The sequence below is a fragment of the Tarenaya hassleriana genome, unplaced genomic scaffold (genome assembly GCF_000463585.1).
Source record: "Tarenaya hassleriana unplaced genomic scaffold, ASM46358v1 Cleome6, whole genome shotgun sequence".
NCBI classification, from domain to species: Eukaryota; Viridiplantae; Streptophyta; class Magnoliopsida; order Brassicales; family Cleomaceae; genus Tarenaya; species Tarenaya hassleriana.
In genome coordinates, this window is record NW_010968505.1 from 4,693,047 (window position 1) to 4,717,320 (window position 24,274).

General features: G+C 36.8%; 4 protein-coding genes across 4 annotated transcripts; 2 read left to right on the forward strand and 2 right to left on the reverse strand.

The window, feature by feature from the left end:
* The first annotated feature begins 4,024 nt into the window (after positions 1-4,024).
* LOC104799576 lies at positions 4,025-5,459 on the forward strand. The gene is made up of 4 exons (XM_010522175.1): positions 4,025-4,151; positions 4,402-4,497; positions 4,634-4,701; positions 5,297-5,459. The coding sequence occupies exons 1-4, from the start codon at positions 4,038-4,040 to the stop codon at positions 5,415-5,417; spliced, it is 399 nt and encodes a 132-aa protein (XP_010520477.1). The 5' UTR covers positions 4,025-4,037; the 3' UTR covers positions 5,418-5,459.
* Positions 5,460-6,912: 1,453 nt separating this feature from the next.
* Positions 6,913-8,754, forward strand: LOC104799578 (ylmG homolog protein 2, chloroplastic). Its single transcript, XM_010522177.1, has 3 exons — positions 6,913-7,267; positions 7,795-7,997; positions 8,317-8,754. Exons 1-3 carry the CDS (start codon positions 6,962-6,964, stop codon positions 8,546-8,548), a joined length of 741 nt encoding a protein of 246 aa, XP_010520479.1. The 5' UTR covers positions 6,913-6,961; the 3' UTR covers positions 8,549-8,754.
* Positions 8,525-11,664, reverse strand: LOC104799577 (EIN3-binding F-box protein 2-like). The gene is made up of 6 exons (XM_010522176.1): positions 10,761-11,664; positions 10,115-10,548; positions 9,870-10,031; positions 9,691-9,766; positions 9,460-9,615; positions 8,525-9,368 (listed from the first exon to the last, which is right to left on the reverse strand). The coding sequence occupies exons 1-6, from the start codon at positions 11,610-11,612 to the stop codon at positions 9,240-9,242; spliced, it is 1,809 nt and encodes a 602-aa protein (XP_010520478.1). The 5' UTR covers positions 11,613-11,664; the 3' UTR covers positions 8,525-9,239.
* Positions 11,665-17,411: 5,747 nt separating this feature from the next.
* LOC104799579 (cytokinin dehydrogenase 7-like) lies at positions 17,412-21,643 on the reverse strand. The gene is made up of 4 exons (XM_010522178.1): positions 20,825-21,643; positions 20,305-20,577; positions 18,944-19,206; positions 17,412-17,863 (listed from the first exon to the last, which is right to left on the reverse strand). Exons 1-4 carry the CDS (start codon positions 21,521-21,523, stop codon positions 17,557-17,559), a joined length of 1,542 nt encoding a protein of 513 aa, XP_010520480.1. The 5' UTR covers positions 21,524-21,643; the 3' UTR covers positions 17,412-17,556.
* Between the last annotated feature and the right edge of the window lie 2,631 nt (positions 21,644-24,274).

The following is a 24,274-nucleotide window of genomic DNA, read 5'->3' on the forward strand; positions in this document are numbered from 1 at the left end:
ATCATGCCGGTGGTACTCTTCCGATCATCCGTATCCCCAGCAAGATCGCTGTCACAAAATCCGACGAGCTCAGCCTCTCCTCCCTCTCTTGCATATCTGCACCCATAGTTGATTGTTCCTCTGATGTATCTCAGGATTTGTTTGACTGCTGCCAGGTGAGTTGTTCTCGGACATTCCATGAACCTGCTCACCACACCAACCGAGAAAGCAATATCAGGTCGAGTATGAACTAAGTACCTTAGGCTCCCAATTACGCTTCTGTACAAGGTTCCGTCCACTAAAGGACTGTCATCATTTCTGCTCAGCTTCGTTCTAGAGTCCATCGGTACTCGACATGGTTTGCACTCAGCCATCCCCATCTTTTCCAGCAATTTTCCTGCATAACCAGCCTGTTTGAGTGTGATGCCCTCTGTTTCTTGATCAACTTCGATACCCAGGTAATAGCTTAGAGGGCCGAGGTCGCTCATCTCAAACAATTCCTTCATCTGCTCCTTGAATTTTCTGATGTTCTCAGGCTTCGAACCCAGGATAATCAGATCATCAACATAAACTCCCACAATCTGGATATCATCATCTGTTCTTCTTATGTATACAGCATGCTCCAATTCACACTTCTGAAATCCAATCTCCTTCAAGCTTCGATCTAGTTTAGTATTCCAGGCTCTTGGAGCTTGTTTGAGCCCATACAGAGCCTTTCTCAATCTTAAGACCTTGTCTTCTTGTCCCTTCTTTACAAAACCTGTAGGTTGATGCACATACACCTCCTCCTCGAGCTCTCCATTCAGGAAGGCTGTCTTAACGTCCATATGATGCACTCTCCAGCCTTCTTGAGCAGCAATGGCAAGTAACAATCTCACTGTCTCGATTCTGGCAACCGGAGCAAAGACTTCTTCATAATCGATACCATGCTTCTGAACATATCCTCTTGCTACCAATCTGGCTTTATGCTTGATTATTTCACCCTCTGGACTCCTTTTTAGCTTGTAAACCCACTTCAAACCTATTGCTTTGTGTCCTTCTGGCAAATTTGTCAGTTCCCAGGTTCTGTTTCTGTTGATAGCCTCCATTTCGTCGATCATGGCTTGCTTCCAATTCTCACTTCCCGCTGCTTCATCGTAACAGGCAGGTTCTTCAATTGACAGGAAATACAGACTTGCATCAGGTTCTGCTTCATGTGTGGTGTCGTAAATTTCTTGCAGACTTCGAAATCCCCTTGGTCCCATACTACTGCTCTCTCCTGTTTCTGCCATCTGCTCACCCCAGTGCTCTGTCACCTCTGGTTGAAACATCGGAGTCTGAGGTTCAGGTTCACTCGGTTCCTGTGTCTGTGTAGTTATCAGCGGCCCTTTCGGTTCTGAGGTAGACCCTGGCCCATTCTTCTCCCAGTTCCAGCCTTCTCCTTCTTTAAAGACCACGTCTCTGCTAACCACAATCTGTTTGTTCTCTGGATTCAGCAATCTGTAGGCTTTAGTCCCTGGTTCATAACCGAGCATTACGAACTTCTTACTTCTTTCATCTAGTTTTCTTAGGTGTGTTCCAACTGTTTTTGCAAAAGCAATACAGCCGAACACTCTCATGTGATCCACTCTCGGTTGTTTCCCAAGCCATGCTTCATAAGGCGTCTTTCCTTTCACACTTGCTGTGAGAGATCGATTCAGGATATAAACGGCAGTTCGAGCTGCCTCTCCCCAGAAGTTCTCTGGCATTTTCCGACCACGCAACAAACATCTGACCATCTCAATTACAGTCTGATTTCTCCTCTCCACCACACCATTCTGTTGTGGTGTGTATGGAGCTGTAAATTGCCTAACAATACCCTGTTCTTCACAGAATCTATTGAAAGCCGCAGATATGAATTCTCCCCCTCTATCAGTTCGCAACATCTTGACTTTCAATTCAGACTGTACTTCTATCTCCAGTTTTACTTTCTTGAACGCCTCTAAGGCATCACTCTTACTTTTTAACATCTCTATCCACATATGTCTACTAAAATCATCAACCAGTAAGAGGAAGTACCTGTTTCCACCGTGCGTGTTTGGTGTGATTGGCCCGCAGATGTCTCCATGTATTAGCTCCAGCGGTTTACTTGCTCGATATACAGTAGCTTTTGGGAACCTTGCTCTGTGTTGTTTCCCGATCAGACATTCATCGCACCCTTCCTCTAAATGTCTAATATCTGGCAGACCATGCACCAACTTTCCTTGTGACATCTCCTTCAATGTAGTGAGATTCAAGTGACCATACCTCTCGTGCCATATCCGAGATTCAGAGTTGGTCTTTGAGATCAGACAGGTGGGTTGTGCTTGCGTCATTGCCATAGTATATAGCCTGTTTGATGCTCTTGGAATCTTGGCTACCAGCTGTCCTTTTGCATCAAACACCCTCATTATACCATTTTCAACCACAATTTTAGCTCCCGATTCATCTAGCTGTCCAAGGCTGATAATGTTGCTTTTCAGCTTTGGGATATAATATACATTTCCCAGCCTTAGTTGCTCCTCGTTTCTGCACCTGAAACTCACCGTTCCTTTTCCTTTAACTTCAATGATCGATCCATCACCAACACGAACATTTCCTCTCACTGTTTCGTCCAATTCTATGAAAGCCTGTTTGATCCCTGTCATATGATTGCTTGCTCCTGTATCATAGTACCATGTCATCTCCTTGGTCTGATTGTTGATCTGTGTAGTGTTGTCTTCTTCATTCAGCAACACTTTATCATCTGTCATTTCGACTGAGTGAAACAACTCACCAGCTTCCATCATCAATAATGTTGGTTCTTCCTCCTTCTCCAGAATATGAACTTGTTCTTCTTCTTCTTTCTTCAGCTCACACTCTGCTGCATAATGCCCCAGCTCTTGGCAATTATAACAGCGTACTCTTGAAATATCAAAACTTCGACCTCTGCCGTAGTTTCCGCGACCTCTGCCACGAAAGCTTATCCATCTTCTACCACGACCTCGTCCTCGGCCGTACCCTTGTTCCCTTTCTCGTTTCTCTGCTGAGTTTGAGCTCTCTTCTCTAGCTCTCCACTCTCCTTGTGTCAGCAGAACATGCTCATCCTTTTTATTTTCAAAGGTTCTCATCTTTTCTTCATGTGCTTTCAAAGCTCCAGTGACTTCCTCAAAGCTCATATTCTTCAGATCTCCAAATTGTTCGATTGTAGAAGTCAGTTGCATGAACTTTGATGAAGTTGACCTCAATACCTTTTTCACCACATATAACTCTTCAACCTTTTCTCCCAACGATCTCAGCTTGCTCACTATGGTTGAGATTCTTGCTGAGAAATCATCCACAGATTCATTCTCTTCCATTCTTATTCCTTCAAGTTCCCTTCTCAGTGATTGAGCTCTTACTTCTTTAACTCTTTCGACACCTTGATGCAATAATTTCAATGCATCCCATGCTTCTCTAGCTGTGCTCTTTACTCCGATCTGCAAAAGTGTCTCTTCACTTATGCTTTGACAGATTGCCGCAAGAGCCATGCTGTTTTTCTTTGCATCCACAGGTCCCGTGGATTCCACCGGATCCCATACGCCTTGAGCTCGCATGTAAATCTGCATTTTCATCGCCCACACAGTATAGTTCGTCTTGGTTAGCATAGGATATTGAATTGATATGCTTCCTTCTTTCGTCTGTGATCCTGCTTCAATGTGTGTTGTCTGAGCATCGTCACCATCTCGGACAACACTGCCAGAAGATTCTTGTCTCGACATGTATTTCGGCATTCACCGCAACCGCGCTCTGATACCAAATGTTACTCAAAAATGCAGAATTCTATACTCTGTTTCTAAGAATGAAAGAATCAAACAGAGGAGTTTTCGCAAAAGCTCAAACTTTATTTTTACCCAGAACCATAGTTTAAATAGAAAGAGCAAAAACAACAGAAAATAAAGAGAACGTGTTCAAAACAAACTGCAGAATAAAACCCCACTAAATCTGGAAGTTGTTGCCACTTCCTCTGACTTATTCCAAACTGAAAAACATCTGTCACTCCAAGCTTTGACCACGTCTTTGGGATAAGATTACCCTAACACATGGCGGATGTCATGCTCCCGTCGACGGCGGCGGATCTCCGGAGGCTGTCAGAGTTGGCCTCCACGAGGAGCCTTAGTTATGTCCCTGATTTCGTCTTGAACGATTTTTGCCGGGTACGTACTAATACACACACACACACATATATATATATATATATGCATATGATAAGCAAATTCTCGAAACCATCTAATATTTGATGAAGTCCTATAACTTCCAAAGGAGGGTATATATATATATATATATATAACAACATTTAACGCCTAAATATGTATAGGTAACTAGAGGGATGAACGTATTTTGTTTTTTTTTTCAAAATAATATTTACAGTCAAATATATAATAAATACAAAAACTGTGAAGACAGAAAATGTATTCAGAAAATAGAGGGGAAAAGCTTCAACTCTTAAAAGGATTAAGCCTTGGAAGGGACGACACCGTCAACCTCTCCCAACTTCGACAGGTAATATTCCCTCTCGTAACGTTTTGCTAAACATTGATTAATTACGATTACATTATTTTTTACATTTTTTTCGTAAATTTTTATATAAATCATGTAATGATTGATGAATTCGAGACATTGGCTAAATAATACGCAGGAAATCTTGCTGATATGGGGAGACCAAGATCTGGTTTTTCCATTGAGAATGGCCCGTGAACTCAAAGAGTGATGAACTCATCTTTCTTCTCTTTATTTTTTTTTTTTATCTATTATTCAACTTATTCTATTCATAAAATATATATCGAAGGAAATTACCATAACATTATATTTTAACAATATCGGGAATTATAATCATGGAAACCTTTTCAGTTTTTTTTCTTCAATCTTGCATGGAGAGAGGGCCTCTATTTTTTTCAAAAAATAAATTTTACCAAAAAATTAGATAAAGTAATTTTCTTGATTGTTCTACATTTTCTTTCTGAATTTTTTAATTTTTTTTTCTAATCCAGAATTTCATCGAGTTTTTGATCATACTACATCTCACAGAAGAGTAGAGAAGTCAATGTAATTAATATCCCTTCTCAAATGAATATTCGGATTTGGATTGATAAAAAAATTTACTCTTTTTTTTTACCGATTGAGCCACCCAATCGTGGGTTTTAATTTTCTAGTTGGTTTATAATAATAATAATAATAATAATAATAATAATAATAATATAGTGAGATTTAACAAGAAAAATGGAAATTTCATGTAATTACGAGGACCAACTAATATATATAATATTGAAATATCCTATAACCAATTTTTTTTTCCCCGCAGAATCTTGGGGGAGAGGACGAGACTCGAGGTGATAGAGGAGACTTCGCATCTACCACAATTAGAAAAGCCCAACGAGTTCAATGCCATCCTCATGTCTTTTTTGTGTACTTCCTCTTCGTAATTTTACATTATTTCCCCCCTATTTTATAAAGTTAAAAAAACATGGGGTTCAAAAAAAATATATTAAAATCATTTGACGGGATATTTATATGGTTTTAATATATAAAATTTAGAATCAAAGTCATATTTATGATGTTTTACTTCGGTTTTCGATTTATTATTTTGATCATATTATCATTATTTTTTTTATATAGATAATACTGGAAGGCCATTCCATCATATAAAAAGTGCATTAATTGAAGATATGTATGAGTAACCCCCTTCATAGTGTCGTGTTACCATACACTAGAAATTGTGAATATTCATAATGAAACGAAATTGTATTTATTTCGGTTCAAATAACATGTTTTTAGGGTTTTAAGCAGACACTTGGAAATCACTAGTTAATTTTATTCAAGTTCTGATATATATATATATATATATATATATATATATATATGCACACACATATCTATCTATCTATATATGTATACACACCAAACCCTAATTAATGAGCTAACCGGAGAAATCTTGGGAAGTCCCAACCGGCAAGACAACTGCCAAGATCCGGCGGATTTCTGTAGCCGCCATCGGCATCTTGGCCAAGCTCGCCGCCACATAAAAGCAAAGCTAGCGAAAACTTAAGGGTACTGAACGTTTTGGGATTCAGATTGGAATTTTAACGGTTTGGATCAGGAACAATTTATTCCATATTCTAAAATTTGTACCAAATTAATACCGTATAATATTCGGTTTGGTTTGATTTCGGTTTCGGTACTGTTCGATTTCGGTTTTTGTTAAAAGTTTTTAGATTTTCTTAAAAAAAATTTGTTTTTCCGGGAATTTTATAAAGTTTGGTTCGCTTTGGTTTCGAAAAATTCGATTCTATAAAAATTATACCGTTCGAGAATTTTGAACGGTACGATTAAAAAAATACCAAAAATTTTCAGTTGGATATAGTTTGGTTCTTTGAAATCGAACCGAAACATCCATCCTTAGTAAAACCCATGTCCCCTTTTTTTTAGGGTTTCCCATTTAAATTAACGGTTTTAAATACAGCTCATAAATTAACGGTTTAGATTGTATTTTTTGTGTGGACGGTTCAGATCAATTTGGAGTAATCGACGGTTGAGAGTACTTGCTCGAAATCGAATTTTTCCTATCAACGATGGAGATCGTTTATGACGTAATCAACGTTTGAGATGAAATATTGTTAATCAACAGTTTACATTATTTTTTTTTTTATATAGACGGTTTAAAATTTTAGATTGATTTTCAAGAATCGTCGGTTGACATTTTGTGAAATCGACGGTCCGATCGTGTCATATATATCAACGGTTGAGATCGAATCTTTGAAATCAATGGTAAATTGATATTTTTTTTCTGAAATCGACGGTCCGATTTAATCTTATAAATGGACGGTTTAGATCGATTTTCAGAAAATCTACGGATGAAATCAAATCTCTGACATGTTCTTCTCTCTCCTTGTTCTCTTATCCTTTTCCTATGCTCTTTATCTCCCTTCCCTATCCTCTTCGTCTCGGCTTCGAACAGCGAAAGAGTTCAATGGCGGCGACAGAACCGGTGAAGAAGAGCTCGGAAACTTCTCCGTCTCCGGCGAGGGCAGTTCCCAACTTCTTCGTCTCGCTCTCTTCGGCATTTTTGAAAATACCTCTCGCGCGACCGACCAAACCGAATCTGCTGCTCCTTCCACCGGCTTGCGAGTCGTCCAATGTAATCCACGACCTTCACCGGTCTCTGGTAAAGGCGACCGAGAAATTCTCTGGGTTCGTCCACTCGCTTGCTTCTCGAAACCCTCTCTTCCAGAAAGCTGTTCTCTTGTCGTCTGAACTTCAAGCTCTCTGCCACGAGGTAACTTCTCTCTCCCTGTTCACCTAGCTTGGAGATGACAAGAAGTACGGTTGAAACTCTTGGGATTCCGTTTGCTCAACGGGAAATGCATTTGTTGGGAAGAATATTGGGTTTGTGATAGAATGATAGAAGGATTTACACTGTGTGTGATAAACGTTCTTACCACAGTTGATGAAGACTTGTCTTTTGAAAAGAATGTGAGGTTGAAACAAAGAGATAAATTTCCTGTGATCTGATTGAGACCACAATGTTTTAAAGTTCATCTACTTTCTCGCGAAGATCAGTTAGTAAAAGTTGGATCAGACCATGCACAAGGCTAAATTCCTGAATTTTTGTGTTTGAAAACACGTTTTGTAGGAAGGGAATGTGCTTCTGTTTATTGTGTTGTTGTAAAGTTTACATCTCAGCTCATATATCTGAAACATGTACCAGTCTTTTATGTTTCTTTACCTCTGGTTTCTTGCCTTTGTTTCCTTTTCCTCCCTCGGTTTTGGCTGTATTGATGAAGAGCCTTCCAATGCTTTCAGATTCGTTCAAAAAACCCGAAAATGGTGCGGCTTCAGCTGTCTAACCATGGGTTTGCAGCAGTTCTACCAGGAGATTCGGTTGCAGGTATGGTGGTTGCCAACGGGTTGATGAACTTCTTCAACATATACAATTCCCTCCTCGTTGTTCGACTTGTGTTAACATGGTTCCCCAACACCCCTCCTGCCATTGTTAGTCCCCTAAGGTATGCACTCCCCATCTCATTGTGGATTTTCCGTTTTGATTTCATTCTACTGTTCTAGTGATTGTGATTAAACCGAGTGGAATGAAATCTTGATCGTAATGCGTTTATTTTTTTTAGAAATGAATGCCAAACGTAGTGGTTTTTTTATCTGGGATTTAGAGACATTTTGTTTGGGAGCAGCTCGGTTTTTTTGCCTTTTCTTGATCAAAATTAAAATACTTTTTCATGTTGTAAAGCCTCGGGGAATCTACCCAAGAACTCCGCATTTTCTTAATCAACGGAATGCTGATGATGCATTTCTTGATTTCCAATGTCTCAGCACGATATGCGATCCATACCTAAACATATTCCGTGGGATCATTCCGCCTCTTGGAGGAACATTGGATTTGTCTCCGATCCTGGCGTTCCTTGTTCTCAACGCGTTTACTAGCACTGCTGCAGCTCTTCCTTGTGAACTTCCGCCAGCTGAAGGAGGACCATCTTCTCACGAGACAAAACAATCTGAGAGATTTCTGAATCGTTTTTTACTCGGCCAAAACAGGGGAAATTGAGTCAGAAACATGAAAGAGGACACCTGATAGCACTTTGGTGTTGTATATTCTGTGGATCTTATACCTCAATGAACATTGGTTTACCATCTGAGCAAAGACCGATATCAAAACGACAGGTCGTGAGAATCTCGTGCTGAATGGTCTGATGATACGGCTGAGTTGTTTCTGTGGAAATATTATATCTTCTTGTGTTGGGAAGTTGCTTAGTTGATGCATTTTTTCAGTTTCCTTGAATTGCCAATGCAGAAGTAGAATCTGTTTCATTCAGGCTCTTTGCTGATGAGGCTTTTACATTTTAAGTACCGGTTTAGGAAGTACGATTTACATATTACAGGTTAACCGGGTTGTCCTGGTTAACAGTGCACGACATAGATGGATTGGTTCTGGTCGGTTCTACATTTGGGCCTGACTTGGAACATCTTTTCAATAACCAAACAAAAACCAATCAGCATTTGGTCCCGTATTCATTTTAGTTGCAGAGCAAATCCCAAAGACTTTATGCTCTTCTCTTATGGCATGCTACAGCTCCAATAGATCAGGAAACAAGAACACAGGGTATCGGTACTCTAAAACCGTTTTTACAATTGAGACGATCTATGTAACGATCGAGCCAAAAAGGTTACGAATCTTGACCAAGCTGTTTATCCCGAGAAGACAAAACTTGGAGGGGACCTATACATTTCCACAGAAACTACTCACTGACAAAAGCATCTTGAAAAACAGGTTCAAGGTCATTGAGATGTTCCAGAAGAGGGGTCATTCTCAGTCCAATGATCTGAACTGCCAATCCCAAATGCGCTGTAAGGAATTCTCCCGTTACCTGCAATAGTAAAACAAAGTTGGCTCGGCAAAATCTTTCAAGCCTTTGTTTGAAGGTTCTGCATTTCATATACATATATATGTATATGTACCTGCGAGCATCCGAACAGCTTCAGCTGTCTCAACGATGTGCAGGAACATAAAACGAGTCTTAAATCTTCATCTGTTAGGTTTCGGCACCATGAAAGATCTAAAGATTGCAGTTTCTTGGAAACTTTAGCCAGTGAGATGACAGTATTTACAAAAACCTGCAGAGAGTTCAGATTCTCTGTTAAGGCTTTGAAATAGAACCCACGGAAGTATGAGAAAAGAAAGGCGCTCACTTTTCGGACATTGTTCAGAGAGAGTACATTGAGAGAACTTCCGGAAACTTCCAGAAAAGCAGCGACCCCTTCATCGCTGCCGAAAATGAAACAATCGGTTCACAGTTCAGCACAGAAAGTGATAGAAAGGCAGTGCCTTCAAGTGATTAAAAATCAAACCAAGGCTTTTGACAACAAACCTGAAATGATTCCTGCAACATTTGAGTGTACTCAAAGAACTGCAACCATTTGCAATGTATTGCAATGACAGATCTGTCAATTTGTCCAAGAACGAGACGTCGAGGGCACTTAGATTCGGACAATATCTCCCGATACCCTTAGTAGATTCATCAGTCAATTCCCTGGAAAACCATTGGTGAACAGAAAAGGATTTGACTTACAGAGGATTCAATGAAAAACTAAGGAATGTAACTTGAGACAGTACCTGCAACTTGAAAGAACAAGAGTCGTGAGATTTGACCCACATGCCTCAAGGAATCCGAGAACAAAATCATCGTCAATGCCTTCAAGCCCGGCAATGGAGAGGCTATTCAGGCTTTTGAATCTCTTTAGGTTGCCCAAGACCTTAGACGGGTTTATACCTTGGCAACCCTCTATGTTAAGGCCTTTCAAGGTAGATCCAAAGCTGTCAGCAAGAATCTGAATCGCGTTTTCAGTGAGAAGAGAGCAATCTGACAGATTCACCCTCTGAAGCAGAGGAGCAGATCTGGAAATTAAGGCCAAGGCCTTGTCGGTCAGACTGAATGCTCCTTTCAAACATACATTGACCAATGCCTGAAACCCATTTGGTGAACGAGACAGGAAGTGTCCTATCACGTGTTCTGTCATGGAACGTCCACAAAGTTCAAGTTCCAACACCTGAAATCAAAATTTGCAAGCAACTTTTAACTATAACTCAAGACCGGCAAAACAAGGGCAAGAAGGCAAGATTTCAATGCAAACAAAATGGCCAAAGGAGCAGTTCCTAGCATTTGGAGGAAACTTCATATGCAGATTGTGAAAGTCGATACTGTTTCATAACAACTAGATATGATTCCTTCTTGGAGAAGAAACAACAGGAGTGAACTTACTCTCAACCTCTCTGTATCACAGCCATGGAGGATCCCGGTTAAGTCTTTCTCCACCAAATTTGTGCAGTTTTTCACACGTATCTCGGTTGGCGAATACTTGACCAGAAGTTTCATAAAACGGGCATTCACTTCGCCGTGACTACTGACAACGCTCGCAATCTTAGACCTCAATCCATCAGGAATGCACTGAAGAGACACCAAATCCTCTGCATACTTCCCAGCCTGTCTCAGACTCAGTTCCAAGAGTGAAGGAGCTACTCTCATCCCGAGATTAGATCCGTTTTCACCTGCACAGAACTTCAATGGCGTAACATTTGAACCCAAATTACCCCTCTTCTTGATCGCCTCCATCGCATCGTGAAATGGCCCTCCTGACTCATCAACCTTCTTGGCCACATTTTCTCCAATCCTCTGTTTCTTGTGATCCTGATGATACTCATTCATATCAGAATGTAACTTCCGAGCAAATGTCTTGGCCGCGTAGTATATCCCCTCCTGGTGTCTCTTGTAACTCTCGAATCTGGACTTCCTCTCCAACTCTTCCCGTCTTTCGGCTTCCGACATGATCACGCCACCGGAGATCACTCGCCCCTCGCCGGCTGCCGATGTCTCCGCCGTATCACCCCCATGTGAACCCCCCTGATTTTCTGTTTGTTTCCCGGGAAAATCGTAGCAATGATTGCCATCGAGATCCGTCTCAAACCCTAATTCTTGATCAAGTCCCTCCGACGCCACCTGGGCAAGAACGTCCAAACTCGTCAAATTGGGGAGGTGGGTTTCTTGGGAAGGACAATTTTCCGGGGAAATTCCGCGACTTTCCCGAGAATTCTCAGGAAAACCAGAAGAATCCATGTTGAGGACTCGCGAGTGAGTCACCTGTTTTTCTTCTTTGGGTAGTGAATGGACTGTGAATCATAAAGGGAGAAAATCGGAGACGTATTTATACATTTTTGTTGGAGAAAATCTTTTGTCTTCTTCACTGAATTTAGAAGAGAAAAAAAATCTTTATTTCGACTTCCTCGGCGTGGGCCCAACATTTACCAGAGTCAACGTCTCTAGTCAACGATAATGTACACATATTTATATATAATTTATTACATAATTCAACTGGCATAATATAACCTTATGGCAATGCAATATATATGATTTAGTACATGATTCAAATACATAATAAGCTTATGGCAATGCAATACATACATACACACACACACACATACATACATACATACATACATACATACATACATACATACATACATACATACATACATACATACATACATACATACATACATACATACATACATACATACATACATACATACATACATACATACATACATACATACATACATACATACATACATACATACATACACATATAATTTATTACATGACTCAAATACATAATAAGGGTATGGCTTAGGAAATTCGAAATAATAAGTTAATTATTTATATAATTCACAAACTATTTGTTCGAATCTTTTTTTTGTGTGTGTTTGCTATTTTTAAAAAAATATTACTCTTCTAAATCGATAAACATTTAAGAATTATAAACCAATAATTTTGATTCAAATATCTTTTATGTTACCAAATAAAAAAAAATAAAAGTTTACTTCGTTTGTTACATAATGATTATCTCTTCTTCTTTTCTGAAATTTCACACATTCAACCCATACCAAAACCGGAGCGAAATTAATTTGAGGATATGATTTTGGTTTAGCAAAACACAGAACTGAACCGGAGTTGAAAAGGGCCCATTATTCACGATGGGTCCACTATTTATTTACAATTGTTATTTTCATTATATCCCATTAGTTATAAGGCCCATGAACTTGAAATTTGTAGCCCATTGGCATAATTATATAATCCAAAAATAGATCGTGAGTCCTATAGTTTGGAATGTCGTATACGCAATCGTGTCGTGGTGGAACTTTGAATTTAAATATGGATCTTGAGTTAGTGCCAAAGAGACATTAGGTGTTTTAGGGCAAACCCGATTTCGGACAAAAATCCAAAGTCCGATAGTTTGGTCCCTACTTATGGATTTATATTCTTGAGAATGTGCCAATAATAGAGAAAAATAATGACAAGCAGTCAACAATATCGATCTTGATTTTCCATTCATATAGGATAAAATAATATATATATATATATATATATATATATGTAGATTATCAAATTACTAGACAAACCAAATCGAATTCATTTAAAAAAAAACACACAATTACTCGTGAGGAGACGGTTCCAAATAGGGTTTCTTGTGATTTTACTTAGTCTATAATGTAACCCCTAGTTTTCCAATAATATGGGATTTCGATATATAATATTCTTATCGGATTTTGTTTTTTTTTTTTTTTTGAGTGGGATTGATTCGGTTATTCATTATTAACCGAATTGGTGATCCATGATTGTTTAAATTATTCCGACATATAACAATACTAAACTAATAACATTCATATATTGTCCAAATTATCAAGATTTTTGGACTGTCTCTTGTTATATAACTGCCAAGACGATGACTTTGTTACGTACACACGCGCGTGATGGACATATCACATCGTTGTGCCATTGTTGCACGCATTAATGTAATTCAATAGAAATAAGAGGAGGGACTTTGTCCAATTCAGCGTTGGTTGGTCCATTCTAAAAAATAGCTGTATCCATTTCTCTATACATAGCCTTGTCTCTAGTGGACCATACTCGAATATATATATATTGTATATATATACACACAATATTGGCTACAACTGTAAAGGGTATATGCTGATTATTATATAATAAATATACCCTGCAAAACCACATTCATTGCGATCTTCATTTCTACGTTATGTCCTTTGGAAACTTTGGTTTATCATACCCAAGTGGGGTGCATGAAAGAAACAGCGGAAATTAGTAAATACATAGTGAGTGAGATAAAAGTTAGTGGATTGATAATTTCGGGGAGATTTTTTATTTAGGAAATTAATAAATTCTAACTAAATTGTATAGGAAATGTTTTTCAATGAACACGGCTTTTGGGATATTATTTTAGCAAAAAAGAAGGCTTTTGGGATATTATATAAAATCATATCGAAATGAATAGTATATAATTGTATTTGATTTAGAAACTGGTTGTATATAACTTTTTTCAAAATCAATTTAAACGAATCTGAAATAGAATATATATAAAAATAAAAAATGACAGAAAACAAAATTGTCAAGTTATTTTTAATTAAAAAAAAAACTGAATTTAATCGAATCTAAATAGAATCGATACCCCAAATTCCAAATTTGTCTTTTTGTGTGGTAATTTTATTGCGAAGTAAATATATTACATGTAATACATTATACATTTTTGTGAAATATTTATTAATATCAAATTGTTCTGTTCGTGCTCTATTTTCTTTTTCTTTTTCACTTTTATTTTCTCTTTAGAACTCCTTTTTCTTGGATACTAGAATGAAATCTCTTTAAAAAAAAAAATAAAATTGAATATCATAAAACTGTTCTTACTTCAAAGCAAAATTTAATTCACGTGCAAAAAGCTATCCATGCACGTGTCGATCGAATACAAGCCCTAATTAAATCCAACACAAAACTTCAAAAAAAAAAAATCCCTCTAACTTTATCGAACTATGGCAACCTTTAAAAGATTCATTTTTACCAAAACCATCGATAAATTTGACTGCCCCCAAACAAATCTGAATTTTAATATTTACTTAATTATATATATAAAAGTAAATACATTTTCCAAAGCAACAAGGAGTTGTCACTCTCGGAGACTTTCGCAAGTGATGAATATCGTAATGGATAAACAATTGATATTATTTAAAATTTGCGCGATATACGAATTTTAAAAAGATTTAAAAAAAATATTCTAAATTATATGTTTCGAAAAAATGTTTTAAAATATATTAGATGGAGGGGATCTCCCCCATCTCTGTTGGTTTGAGAGCTCACTTCCTGAATAAGAGGTCGTGGGTTCAACACCTAGGGTATGGAGATTTTCCCTCCGGCCACCTTCGGGTGCTTCACATCCCACACGTGTGGTGCCGGTTGTGCGTGTGGGTCGGGATTAGTCCGGGCCCTTTGGGTCTGGGATTACCCGGTTATCAAAAAAAAAATATATATATATATATATATATATATATATAAGATGGAATTAACTTGATTAAATAAGTATTTTCAATTATTCCAAAATCCAAATCAGCAAATCCAGAACCACGTCCTTGCATGGCGCGTTTTTCGAAGAACGAATGGAGATTGTCTGCCTAATCCTATGCATGGGAAACCCATAGCCCGTTGGTTTTCCATTTTTTTTTTAAAAAAAATTACATCTGACGAGGAAATCATCATCTTATAATTGCAATATATAAATATTGTGGACCCACATTTTCTTAAATTATTTTATTTTCTATTGACCTAGTCTTGTGTAAGAAAATAAAAAATAAAAAGCGACGAGAAAGAAAAGTGATGAACTTAAAACATAGTCGGGAGGAAATCGAGTAGATTTTGTTTGGAACCCAAAAATTTCAAAAATATTTTCTCTCTTCATATTTTAATCAAAGTATTATCCATTTGTATATGACAAGAATTCATTTTTTTATTTACAACTTGAAAAGGGTATTGTTTTATATTGGTCGAATATAGATATACAGATCTAGCAAAACTTTTAATTGGGGGCAAAATTAATTTTATATGTGATAAACATAATTTTCTTATGGGGACATTAATAAATTTTGTTTAAAATATGATAAAATTTATGAAAAAATTATAAAATTTTAATCACACCAATGGGGCATATACCCCCATGCATACATATCAACACGGGTCCACCCATGTATATATATATATACGGCACATTTCACCAAATTATAATATCCTATATATAATTTATGCCTGCCTAGTATTGGAAAAAGATAATAGAATATCCATCCGCTCGATTGGTGTAAATGTTGTTTCATAATATAGATATTGAAAAATTAATGTTATAGTGGTTTTTTAGAAAATTGGAATCTGATACGGTTATTAAAAATTTACATATTAATAAATTCTTAGCACACCTGATAATGATGGTAAAAACAATTGACATTGAGATGGAAAAGATTCTCATCATTACATCTCTTAGATATAATTTATGGTAGAATTATATAATTGATCTCATAATCATTTTAAAGTAATTTATTATTTACTTTATATTTTGTATAAAAAAATGTTATGTTTGATATATAAACCATTTTTAATGCAAAATGTTATAAATTGAGATCCAAAAAATGGATCATAACTAATTAATCATTAGTTGAGGTCCCTCTTTTTTTTGTGCACAACTTTTCGTTCATATATTTTGTGGAGGTAGATGTTAACAAACAATTTGCAATATATGTAATTTCTTTTTCTTTTTTTTTTAATTTTATTTATATCTCTTCAGCTTTCACGTCAGCTTTATGGCCATGTGGGTTTTGTCAAAAGGATGGCAAAGGAATCATCACCTCTCCTAACACGTCCTAGTAATATAGGAGTAATGAAATATATATTGTTGTTAAAATTAGTCATAATTATTTAATGTAATTTAATTTAATTAAAATTAATATTAAACTCATGTTTCTTGGTTATTATTTTTTCATATTATCATTATTATTTTCGATTATAATCATTTTAGATCCATCCATACATATATATATAGAGAGATAATATCGTGTGTATGAGAAAAGGCTTGGAAAGCTTTTGATATTTCTTTTGTGGTAATAAGGGAAGAATCTGATGCCCTAAATCTATATTGTTTTTTATTTATTTAATTTAATGCAATAGATGCATAAAGGGATAATTTTGACCGGCGAGTCAAAGTAAATCCGCCGAGATGAATATATATTATTATTATTACATGAGATAATGAGAAATTTCCAAAAAAGATTGAGACTTTATTGGAATTAGCATCAACTTTTATTTGTATCAAATCAAAGTGTATGTATTGATGTAATGTCACCACCAACTACTACTAGTCATGATGATTTATATCATATAAATCATGGGGAAAAAAGATTCCTAAATATGGACCGTCCATATATTCATGCTCACATATGCATTAATACTTTCGCAAGCTAACATGCATGATATGGACACCTTCCCAATTGTATTCCGTCGTCATCTGCATATATATATATATATATAACCAAAGTTAAATTTATTTCCCATTCTTATTTGTTAGATTTCGTTATCATCTCCGAAGAATAAGCTATACGAGAGATTGTCCCCATACACACGCATATATGTACACGTGTATATATATATATATATATATGTGTGTGTGTGTATATGTCAACTTAACTGGAATGTGAAGTTCTGTCACCGGTCTAATTAAAGAAATTTCCAAAACTAAGTGTGTGGTATATTCGAATGGTCCATATCGATTAGCTAATAAGGCACATTACAAGCGTGCTTGAATGATAGGGACCATCAAATTTTGGGTCATAATCCCAATAATATCATGGATTGGATCCAATTTGGATGATGGTATTGATCTTGTTGACCGAACCATCCCATCCAAATCCCTAAAACTTCTATTTATTTACACACACACACACCCTATATATATATGTATATGTGTGTATATAATATATATACATGTCTGTATGTGTATATATATATATATGTCTGTGCAAGAACGTTGGGTGTTAGAATGTAATGACATTTAGTATGAAAAAAGATTAACAAGAAAATTAAATTAAACCCCAAACTTAAAATACAGATAAACAAAAAATGAGGAAAGAAAATTGAAGAAAACCGAAAAAAAAAAAACTAAAAGAGTCAAGGAGTTCTATGTATTGAAAATCTTCTGGCCCGGAGAAAGGATAGCCCTCGGATCGAACCTAGATTTCATATCGACAAATCTCGACCATCGATTCCCGAAATGTCGGATCCAGTCCTCCTGAGACTTGTAATGAGGAAGATACAACTTGAAATCGATTTCGTTTCTGAGACACCAATGAACGATTTCTCGATTCTGAATCACCAATTTCTCAACCATCGCAGCATTCGGACATGGCGGGACGAACCGGAGCAACGCCACTATGTAGAATAGCTCGCCTTCTTCCGGCAACACTACCGAAGTCCGATTGTCCCACCTGAACAAAAATATACAAAGAGCCAAAGATTGCGATTTAGTACGGACTACAACGACAAGGGCAAATCGGTCAATGATGATGGATGACATTATTTGCTTTAAAGGTCGGGCGAATAATAAAATCAGAAATTACATACCAAAAACTTTGTCCCTTTGTCCGTTTATGCAACATAAATTTCCATAAAAAAATAAATCCAAAAATTGAATATGCAACCTAATCTTTAAATTAAGTATTCAATTTTCAACTACATAATCGATCACTGTGAAAACCCGTATCGAAGGATGTTGTCCGGACAGTAAAATCTCTCATTGACGACATTCTTAATAAAAATGTTCAGTAATCAACCAGAAAGATTTCAAAAAAAAAAAGGAGTAAAAAAGGAGAAAATTAACGGTTTGAGCATCTATGGGTCCCACAGGATCTTTGTAGTGAGATCAGATGCTAACCTCACCGACGGTTACAACCAAGCCCCATCACCAACACCAAAACCCGTTACTAATACGACATCGTATCACCTACTTCCCTTTCTGTTATCGGCTAAAAAAAAATCCTACCGGACCTCATAATTCTATTTTATTTGTCCATAAAACTCAATATTTTCTAAAAGTAATTCGCTGCAAGTGACACGTGTACAACATTCCGTGGTCCGTCGTGGATCACACGTCTCACAGACCGTGCGACTCACTTCACGTGAGATGCACGTGCGCACCCAGTCACTCAACTAATAGTCTAATATATTAGAGTGTAATACTTAGGTTCAATTATAGAAAATCAAACATATCTATGTTGACTAATAATATGTCATCGAATTTTAACCATAATTCAAATGAAAAATCGCATTTTTTAAAAAAAAAATTAATATTTGTGTAAATAAAAACTCTAATCCAAATTAAATATAATTTAAGATAAAGAATGAATCTAATACAAAAAATCCAAAAATAATCTACTAACCCTGAACGGTGAACCCCAAAATAGAAAAATGACCACTCTTATCACGTATACTATTTCATATAAAATGGGCCCCGAGGAATTGAAAAGGGACCCACCACGAGGGGGATGTGGGGTGTGGGCAATAATCACCTGTTACGCAGAAGAGGGTAGACAAGCATGGGACCACCAACGCCGCCCTTGACGAGCTGCTTGAACACCGTCCGATCGAACCGGGCGATGTCCCGTCTCGACACGAAGAGGTTCAGCCACGGGTGCGGAGAATCCCACGTCCCGCCCGCCTTCGCCGCCGCCTCCGACCGTTTCACTCTCAGAATGAACTCCACGTAGCTCACGTCCTTCTCGAACCTCATCCCCTCCACGAATCCTAGCCGTCCGATCAGTCGCTCCACCCTCTGAAAATTACGGCAGGGGGGGTTTTGTAAATTCAACAACTTACAGAGAATTGGGCAGATTTCTTTCTATAGAGAACGACAGCCCTCTGTGGGGGACCGGAGAAGAGCGTTGTATTTACTATTTAATTTTGATTTATTTTTTTTCTCCTAGTTATGTTTTTATAAGAGGACAATACTATTTATATTTTTCTTCAAATGGTCAAGCACTAAGTTTAATGTGACATAACTAAGTTAACGGAAAGTAATTACAGATTTAGCGATTCTTAAAAGACATACGTGTAAATGGATTATCAAAATGCTATGCATATATGCAAATCCTTTCAATTATCACTGCACTACATGACATCACCTCAACGGTGGAAAGTACGGTTTTACCCCTGGTCCACGAAGCATCATTTTATTTTTTTAGTTTTATAAAAATGGTGGTAGGTAATCTAAAAAAAATGTCAGAAACTGGGAACTGAAAATATGGGTTTTCTATCGAGAGGATAAAAAGATTGGAGACAAAAAAAACAAGGAGGCAATGTCGTTTTCGTAATTATGTGGTCACCCACAAGGGCAAATTTGGGAAAGACATTATTTTTAATTTCTGTCAGACAATCTAATGGGAGATACATTGCCCAATGTGTAGTCAGTTTCATAGTCTGAAGTCAGTCAGGAGATACTGTGTAAAATCCCCTATCTTTCCCAAATTAAAATATAAAAATATAAAATAAATATTATATATATATATATTTTAATTTTATCTGTAATCATGGAGGACGAGAACTCATAAAAGCGGTCCTCCACCGAGGGCCGAGTTCTTATATACGTGTCGAGTGAATGTTAGCTTTTATTTTATTTTACAGTCCGGTCATTCTAGCGAACTGCGGGTCCCACAGAGGTCAAACACCTCCTCGTCGGGTCCCACGTGTCTAGGGTCAATGCCGGTCAACCAGAATTCAAGAAAACGGTGGTGAAATCCACCGAAGCTTCTTCTCCACCGTCCGATCACCATCACGTAAAGATCGAGTGGAGAAGAATACTTTGTCTCATCGTCGTTATAGTACGACGCGAAGCATTGAATCATCACAGAGAAGGAAACGTGAAGAACGTTACCGTATCGACGGTTGATTCGCGATCCGAGTTTCGGTAGTGAAGAGCCACTTCGAGACAGTAGAGAACCGACCCGGCGGTTTTCGGGATACGATTCGGGTCGAACCGGTCTTCCGGATCGAGTGGAACCGTGGGCCAGCCGTTGACCGGGTCTTCGCCGTTGACGAACACGAACCCCTCCACGTAATCAAATGACTCGCCCTCCTGACTCACCAGCCACTCCGCGTCTCGAGTGAACTCGTCGAACTCGGCGTAAACCACCCTTATCCATCTCACCTAACACAATTAAAGAAAACACTAATCAGCCCACTAATCAAGTCATTAATCCAGATAAATATCCACAGATTACGTGGCGCAAACGCCAGTAAACCCGTTTTCTTATTCGTTGAAATTCTGAAACAATGGAATTCCACTTCTTGGTCGAATTATTTCCACTGTTTTTTTCAAACGGATTAGAGAATCTAACCAAGAATAGGGAAATTAATTAATTAATTTATTATCATTTTTTTGATTAATTACCCACCATGTCTGGAGCGGACTGAAGCAAAACCCTAGCTCTAGTTATGATACCGAACTGTCCCAGACCACCGAGGACGGCGAAGAACAAATCTGGATTCTCCGTCGGGGAACAAGTAACGGCATCACCTTTTCCGGTGACGACATCTAACTCCGTTACATTCTCCGTCTGTGGTCCGTAACGGAAGGCCTGTCCGCTAACGCCAGCGTTAGATAACGTACCACCGACCGTTAACCCGAGGTAGTCTGTCCACGACCTCGGAGCCAAACCGTACTCTAAAACGCATCGTTTCAAGACATCTTCCCATAATGCTCCTCCGGAGATGTCCACGTACGGAACTCCGTCGCCGGAGATACCCACCTGAAAGTGGTTCTCCGCCGTCGATCTCATGTCTACGACGAGTCCTCCGTCGGACATGGATTGCCCGTTGATGGAGTGTCCGTTCCCTCTAGCCGCCACCGTCAGATTTTCTGAACGCAGAGCCGCCTTCACGGCACGGGAAATATCCTCCGCTCCGGTGGGTCTCACGACGGCGAGAGGTTTGACGGAGTTCATGCCACCGAAGTCTTTTCCGGCTATCTCCGCCGCTGCTCCGCCGAAGACGATTGTGCCCTGTATGTCGAGTGACATGGACACGCCGTCGGGTTTCCCGGCGCCACCGTCGGCATCGTTGTCGCGGAAGAAAGGTTCGATGTATGCGATCATTTTCTTTTTCGTATGATTTATAATTTACCGGAGAGATTTTTTTCCCAGTGGGGTTTCAGAGAAAGACTCCTTTTTTTTTTTGGCAAAATGGAAGCTTTTTTTTTGTTAGCTTTTAGAAGAAACGAACTTTTTGTTTGTGGTGGGAGAAGTTGTGGCTTTCCTTTAAATAGCACAAAAGTTTTCAGTATTTATTTTAATATACCTAATATTTAATAAATCCGGCCGTCGAAAATTAATTATGTATTTACTATTTAATTTTGATTTATTTTTTTTCTCCTAGTTATGTTTTTATAAGAGGACAATACTATTTATATTTTTCTTCAAATGGTCAAGCACTAAGTTTAATGTGACATAACTAAGTTAACGGAAAGTAATTACAGATTTAGCGATTCTTAAAAGACATACGTGTAAATGGATTATCAAAAAATGACATAATCTGTAAGTACAAAAGATAAATAAAATAAATAAAAAGGTAAATTCAACCAATAGAAATTCGATATGTAAGCTATGACATTTACTGAAGGCTGACATTATTCATAGTTTTCCACATAGTCCACAAGCAATCATCAACTATATGACCCGAATTCAACGAAATTATTTCTTGATTTTTTTTTTTGTGATATATTTGTTTTTGGAGGATTTATTGGTATTTAATTTATTACTTTTGAAACAGTAACGTTTTTCTATTGTCAACAAAAGATTTCAACATTTCGACAAATTCAACAACAGAATTATTTCGACTATTGGAACACAACAGATGTACATCTAAAAAATCAGCAACAGAATTATTTATTGTCATAACTAGTGATTATAATCTAAAACCATTTTTCCTTTTTATTTTTTATTACTTTTACTATTAACATTTTATCCTTGAGTTTCTCTATTTTAAATTGTATATCATTTTTTATGATGTATCTCTAATATTTAATATATATTTAAAAGTACAGAAGATTTTGATTTTGTTTCGATTCAGTTATTTTATTTTGAAAAAAAATATTATTGTTGATGTCCATATATATTAGATACGATCATTCAAAAAAACTGTTTTTTAATTATTTTAATTCAGTTAAATTTGGATTAAAATTATTTTTTTGATTTTAAATAAATCATACCCATTCAGTTGTATTACAATTGTATGTCATTTATTTCGGTTATTGGATTGATAACCAAACAATCCACCCTATTCGAAATATATTATTTCATAGTTCCTTCGTTACAATATTTTTTTTTTGTCTTAAAAAAAAAGGTTTGGAAAATGCCAAAAAAATAAAAATGAACAAACGATTGGTACCAATCAAGCGATGCTCATGCGCATCGCTATTGTCACGTGATCCATAAAATGATAGTTGTAATTCTTGATGTTGCTTGTTATGTTTGGTCATAAATGGAAGAATGTACGTCCGTGACAAATACAGATACTTAAAATATATGTTATTACTTTATTCACATATACGTATATATAATAACCCCGCCAAATATGTTTGGAATTCTATAAATAATTTAATAGTTGTTGACTTATAATCGTAGTATTTAATATTTTTATAATTTAATCTGTCATACTATTAAATTTAGTACAATTTTTATACTATGGAATAATTATCCAAAATAAAAATAATTAGTATATTAAATGAAGAATAATTATTTTGTACAAATATAATTAAATAGTCGGGTCAAAGGCCCGATGAACTATCCTGGTTATCAAAAAAAAAAAAAAAAACTTTAATGAAAACAACATTACCAAAAAAAAAAACTTTAATAGAAACAAATACGTAGTATTTAACTACATACTTTACATTTAGGTTTAATATGTGGATCAAATTTGTTGAAAGACAATACCATTCTATTTTAATATATATATATATGACGTTAGCCTCATTCCATTCATTAGGACGTGTATTTAAGCGACCGCTTCGTCAAATATGATAAATGGTCCTTTGACTTATTTCCCACCTTCATTGTTTATTTTTAATATTTTTTGTAAGTAATTAAGAAAACTAAGTCAAAATAGATTTTTTTTTTCAAATTGGAAGTACCGATGGATGTAATCGTGGTAACTACTCCTAACTTACATTACAATACTAATACATGTAATTGACGATGACACTTCGAATTATTAATTACGAGACGGCCTATGGATTAAATGAAAAAACGTAGTATTAGACCGTTATTTAATTATAATTAATGTATATGTTGTTTTAGTTGACTATGAATTATTTTCGCTCTTTGTATATTATCGTTTTTATTATCTCTAATAGAATAATATTCATACATGAGATTCGTTGAACTCAACCGTTACAGATTTTCTTCTTCTTATAATATGCATTCCATGCTGAGCCCATTTGGAATCACATCTCCACCTCTCCTTTGGTTGTTGATTGATTTAGTCGCTCGATTTGGTTGCACTTTGGACGGCTAATGGAAGACCTCCTCTGACACATATCCGATATTTTCTGGATTATACCAACCAATCTACGAACCGTGACGATGCTACGATTAAGAAGTTACTTATGTAGACTATCACATATACCATTTGGATGGAAAGAAACTCTCGTATTCATAGAGACCGACACCTTACTATCCACCATGCAAGACTCAAGGTCGACCGGATCATGAGGAACAAGCTAATTTCTCTTCATAATCCGGGCGCGACAGAAAACAAATTATTACAGCAGTGATATCGCATTACTTCATGTAGAAGTATGTAATTTTACCCATCTATTTATGAAAGATCTGTTTAGAACTATCTCTAAT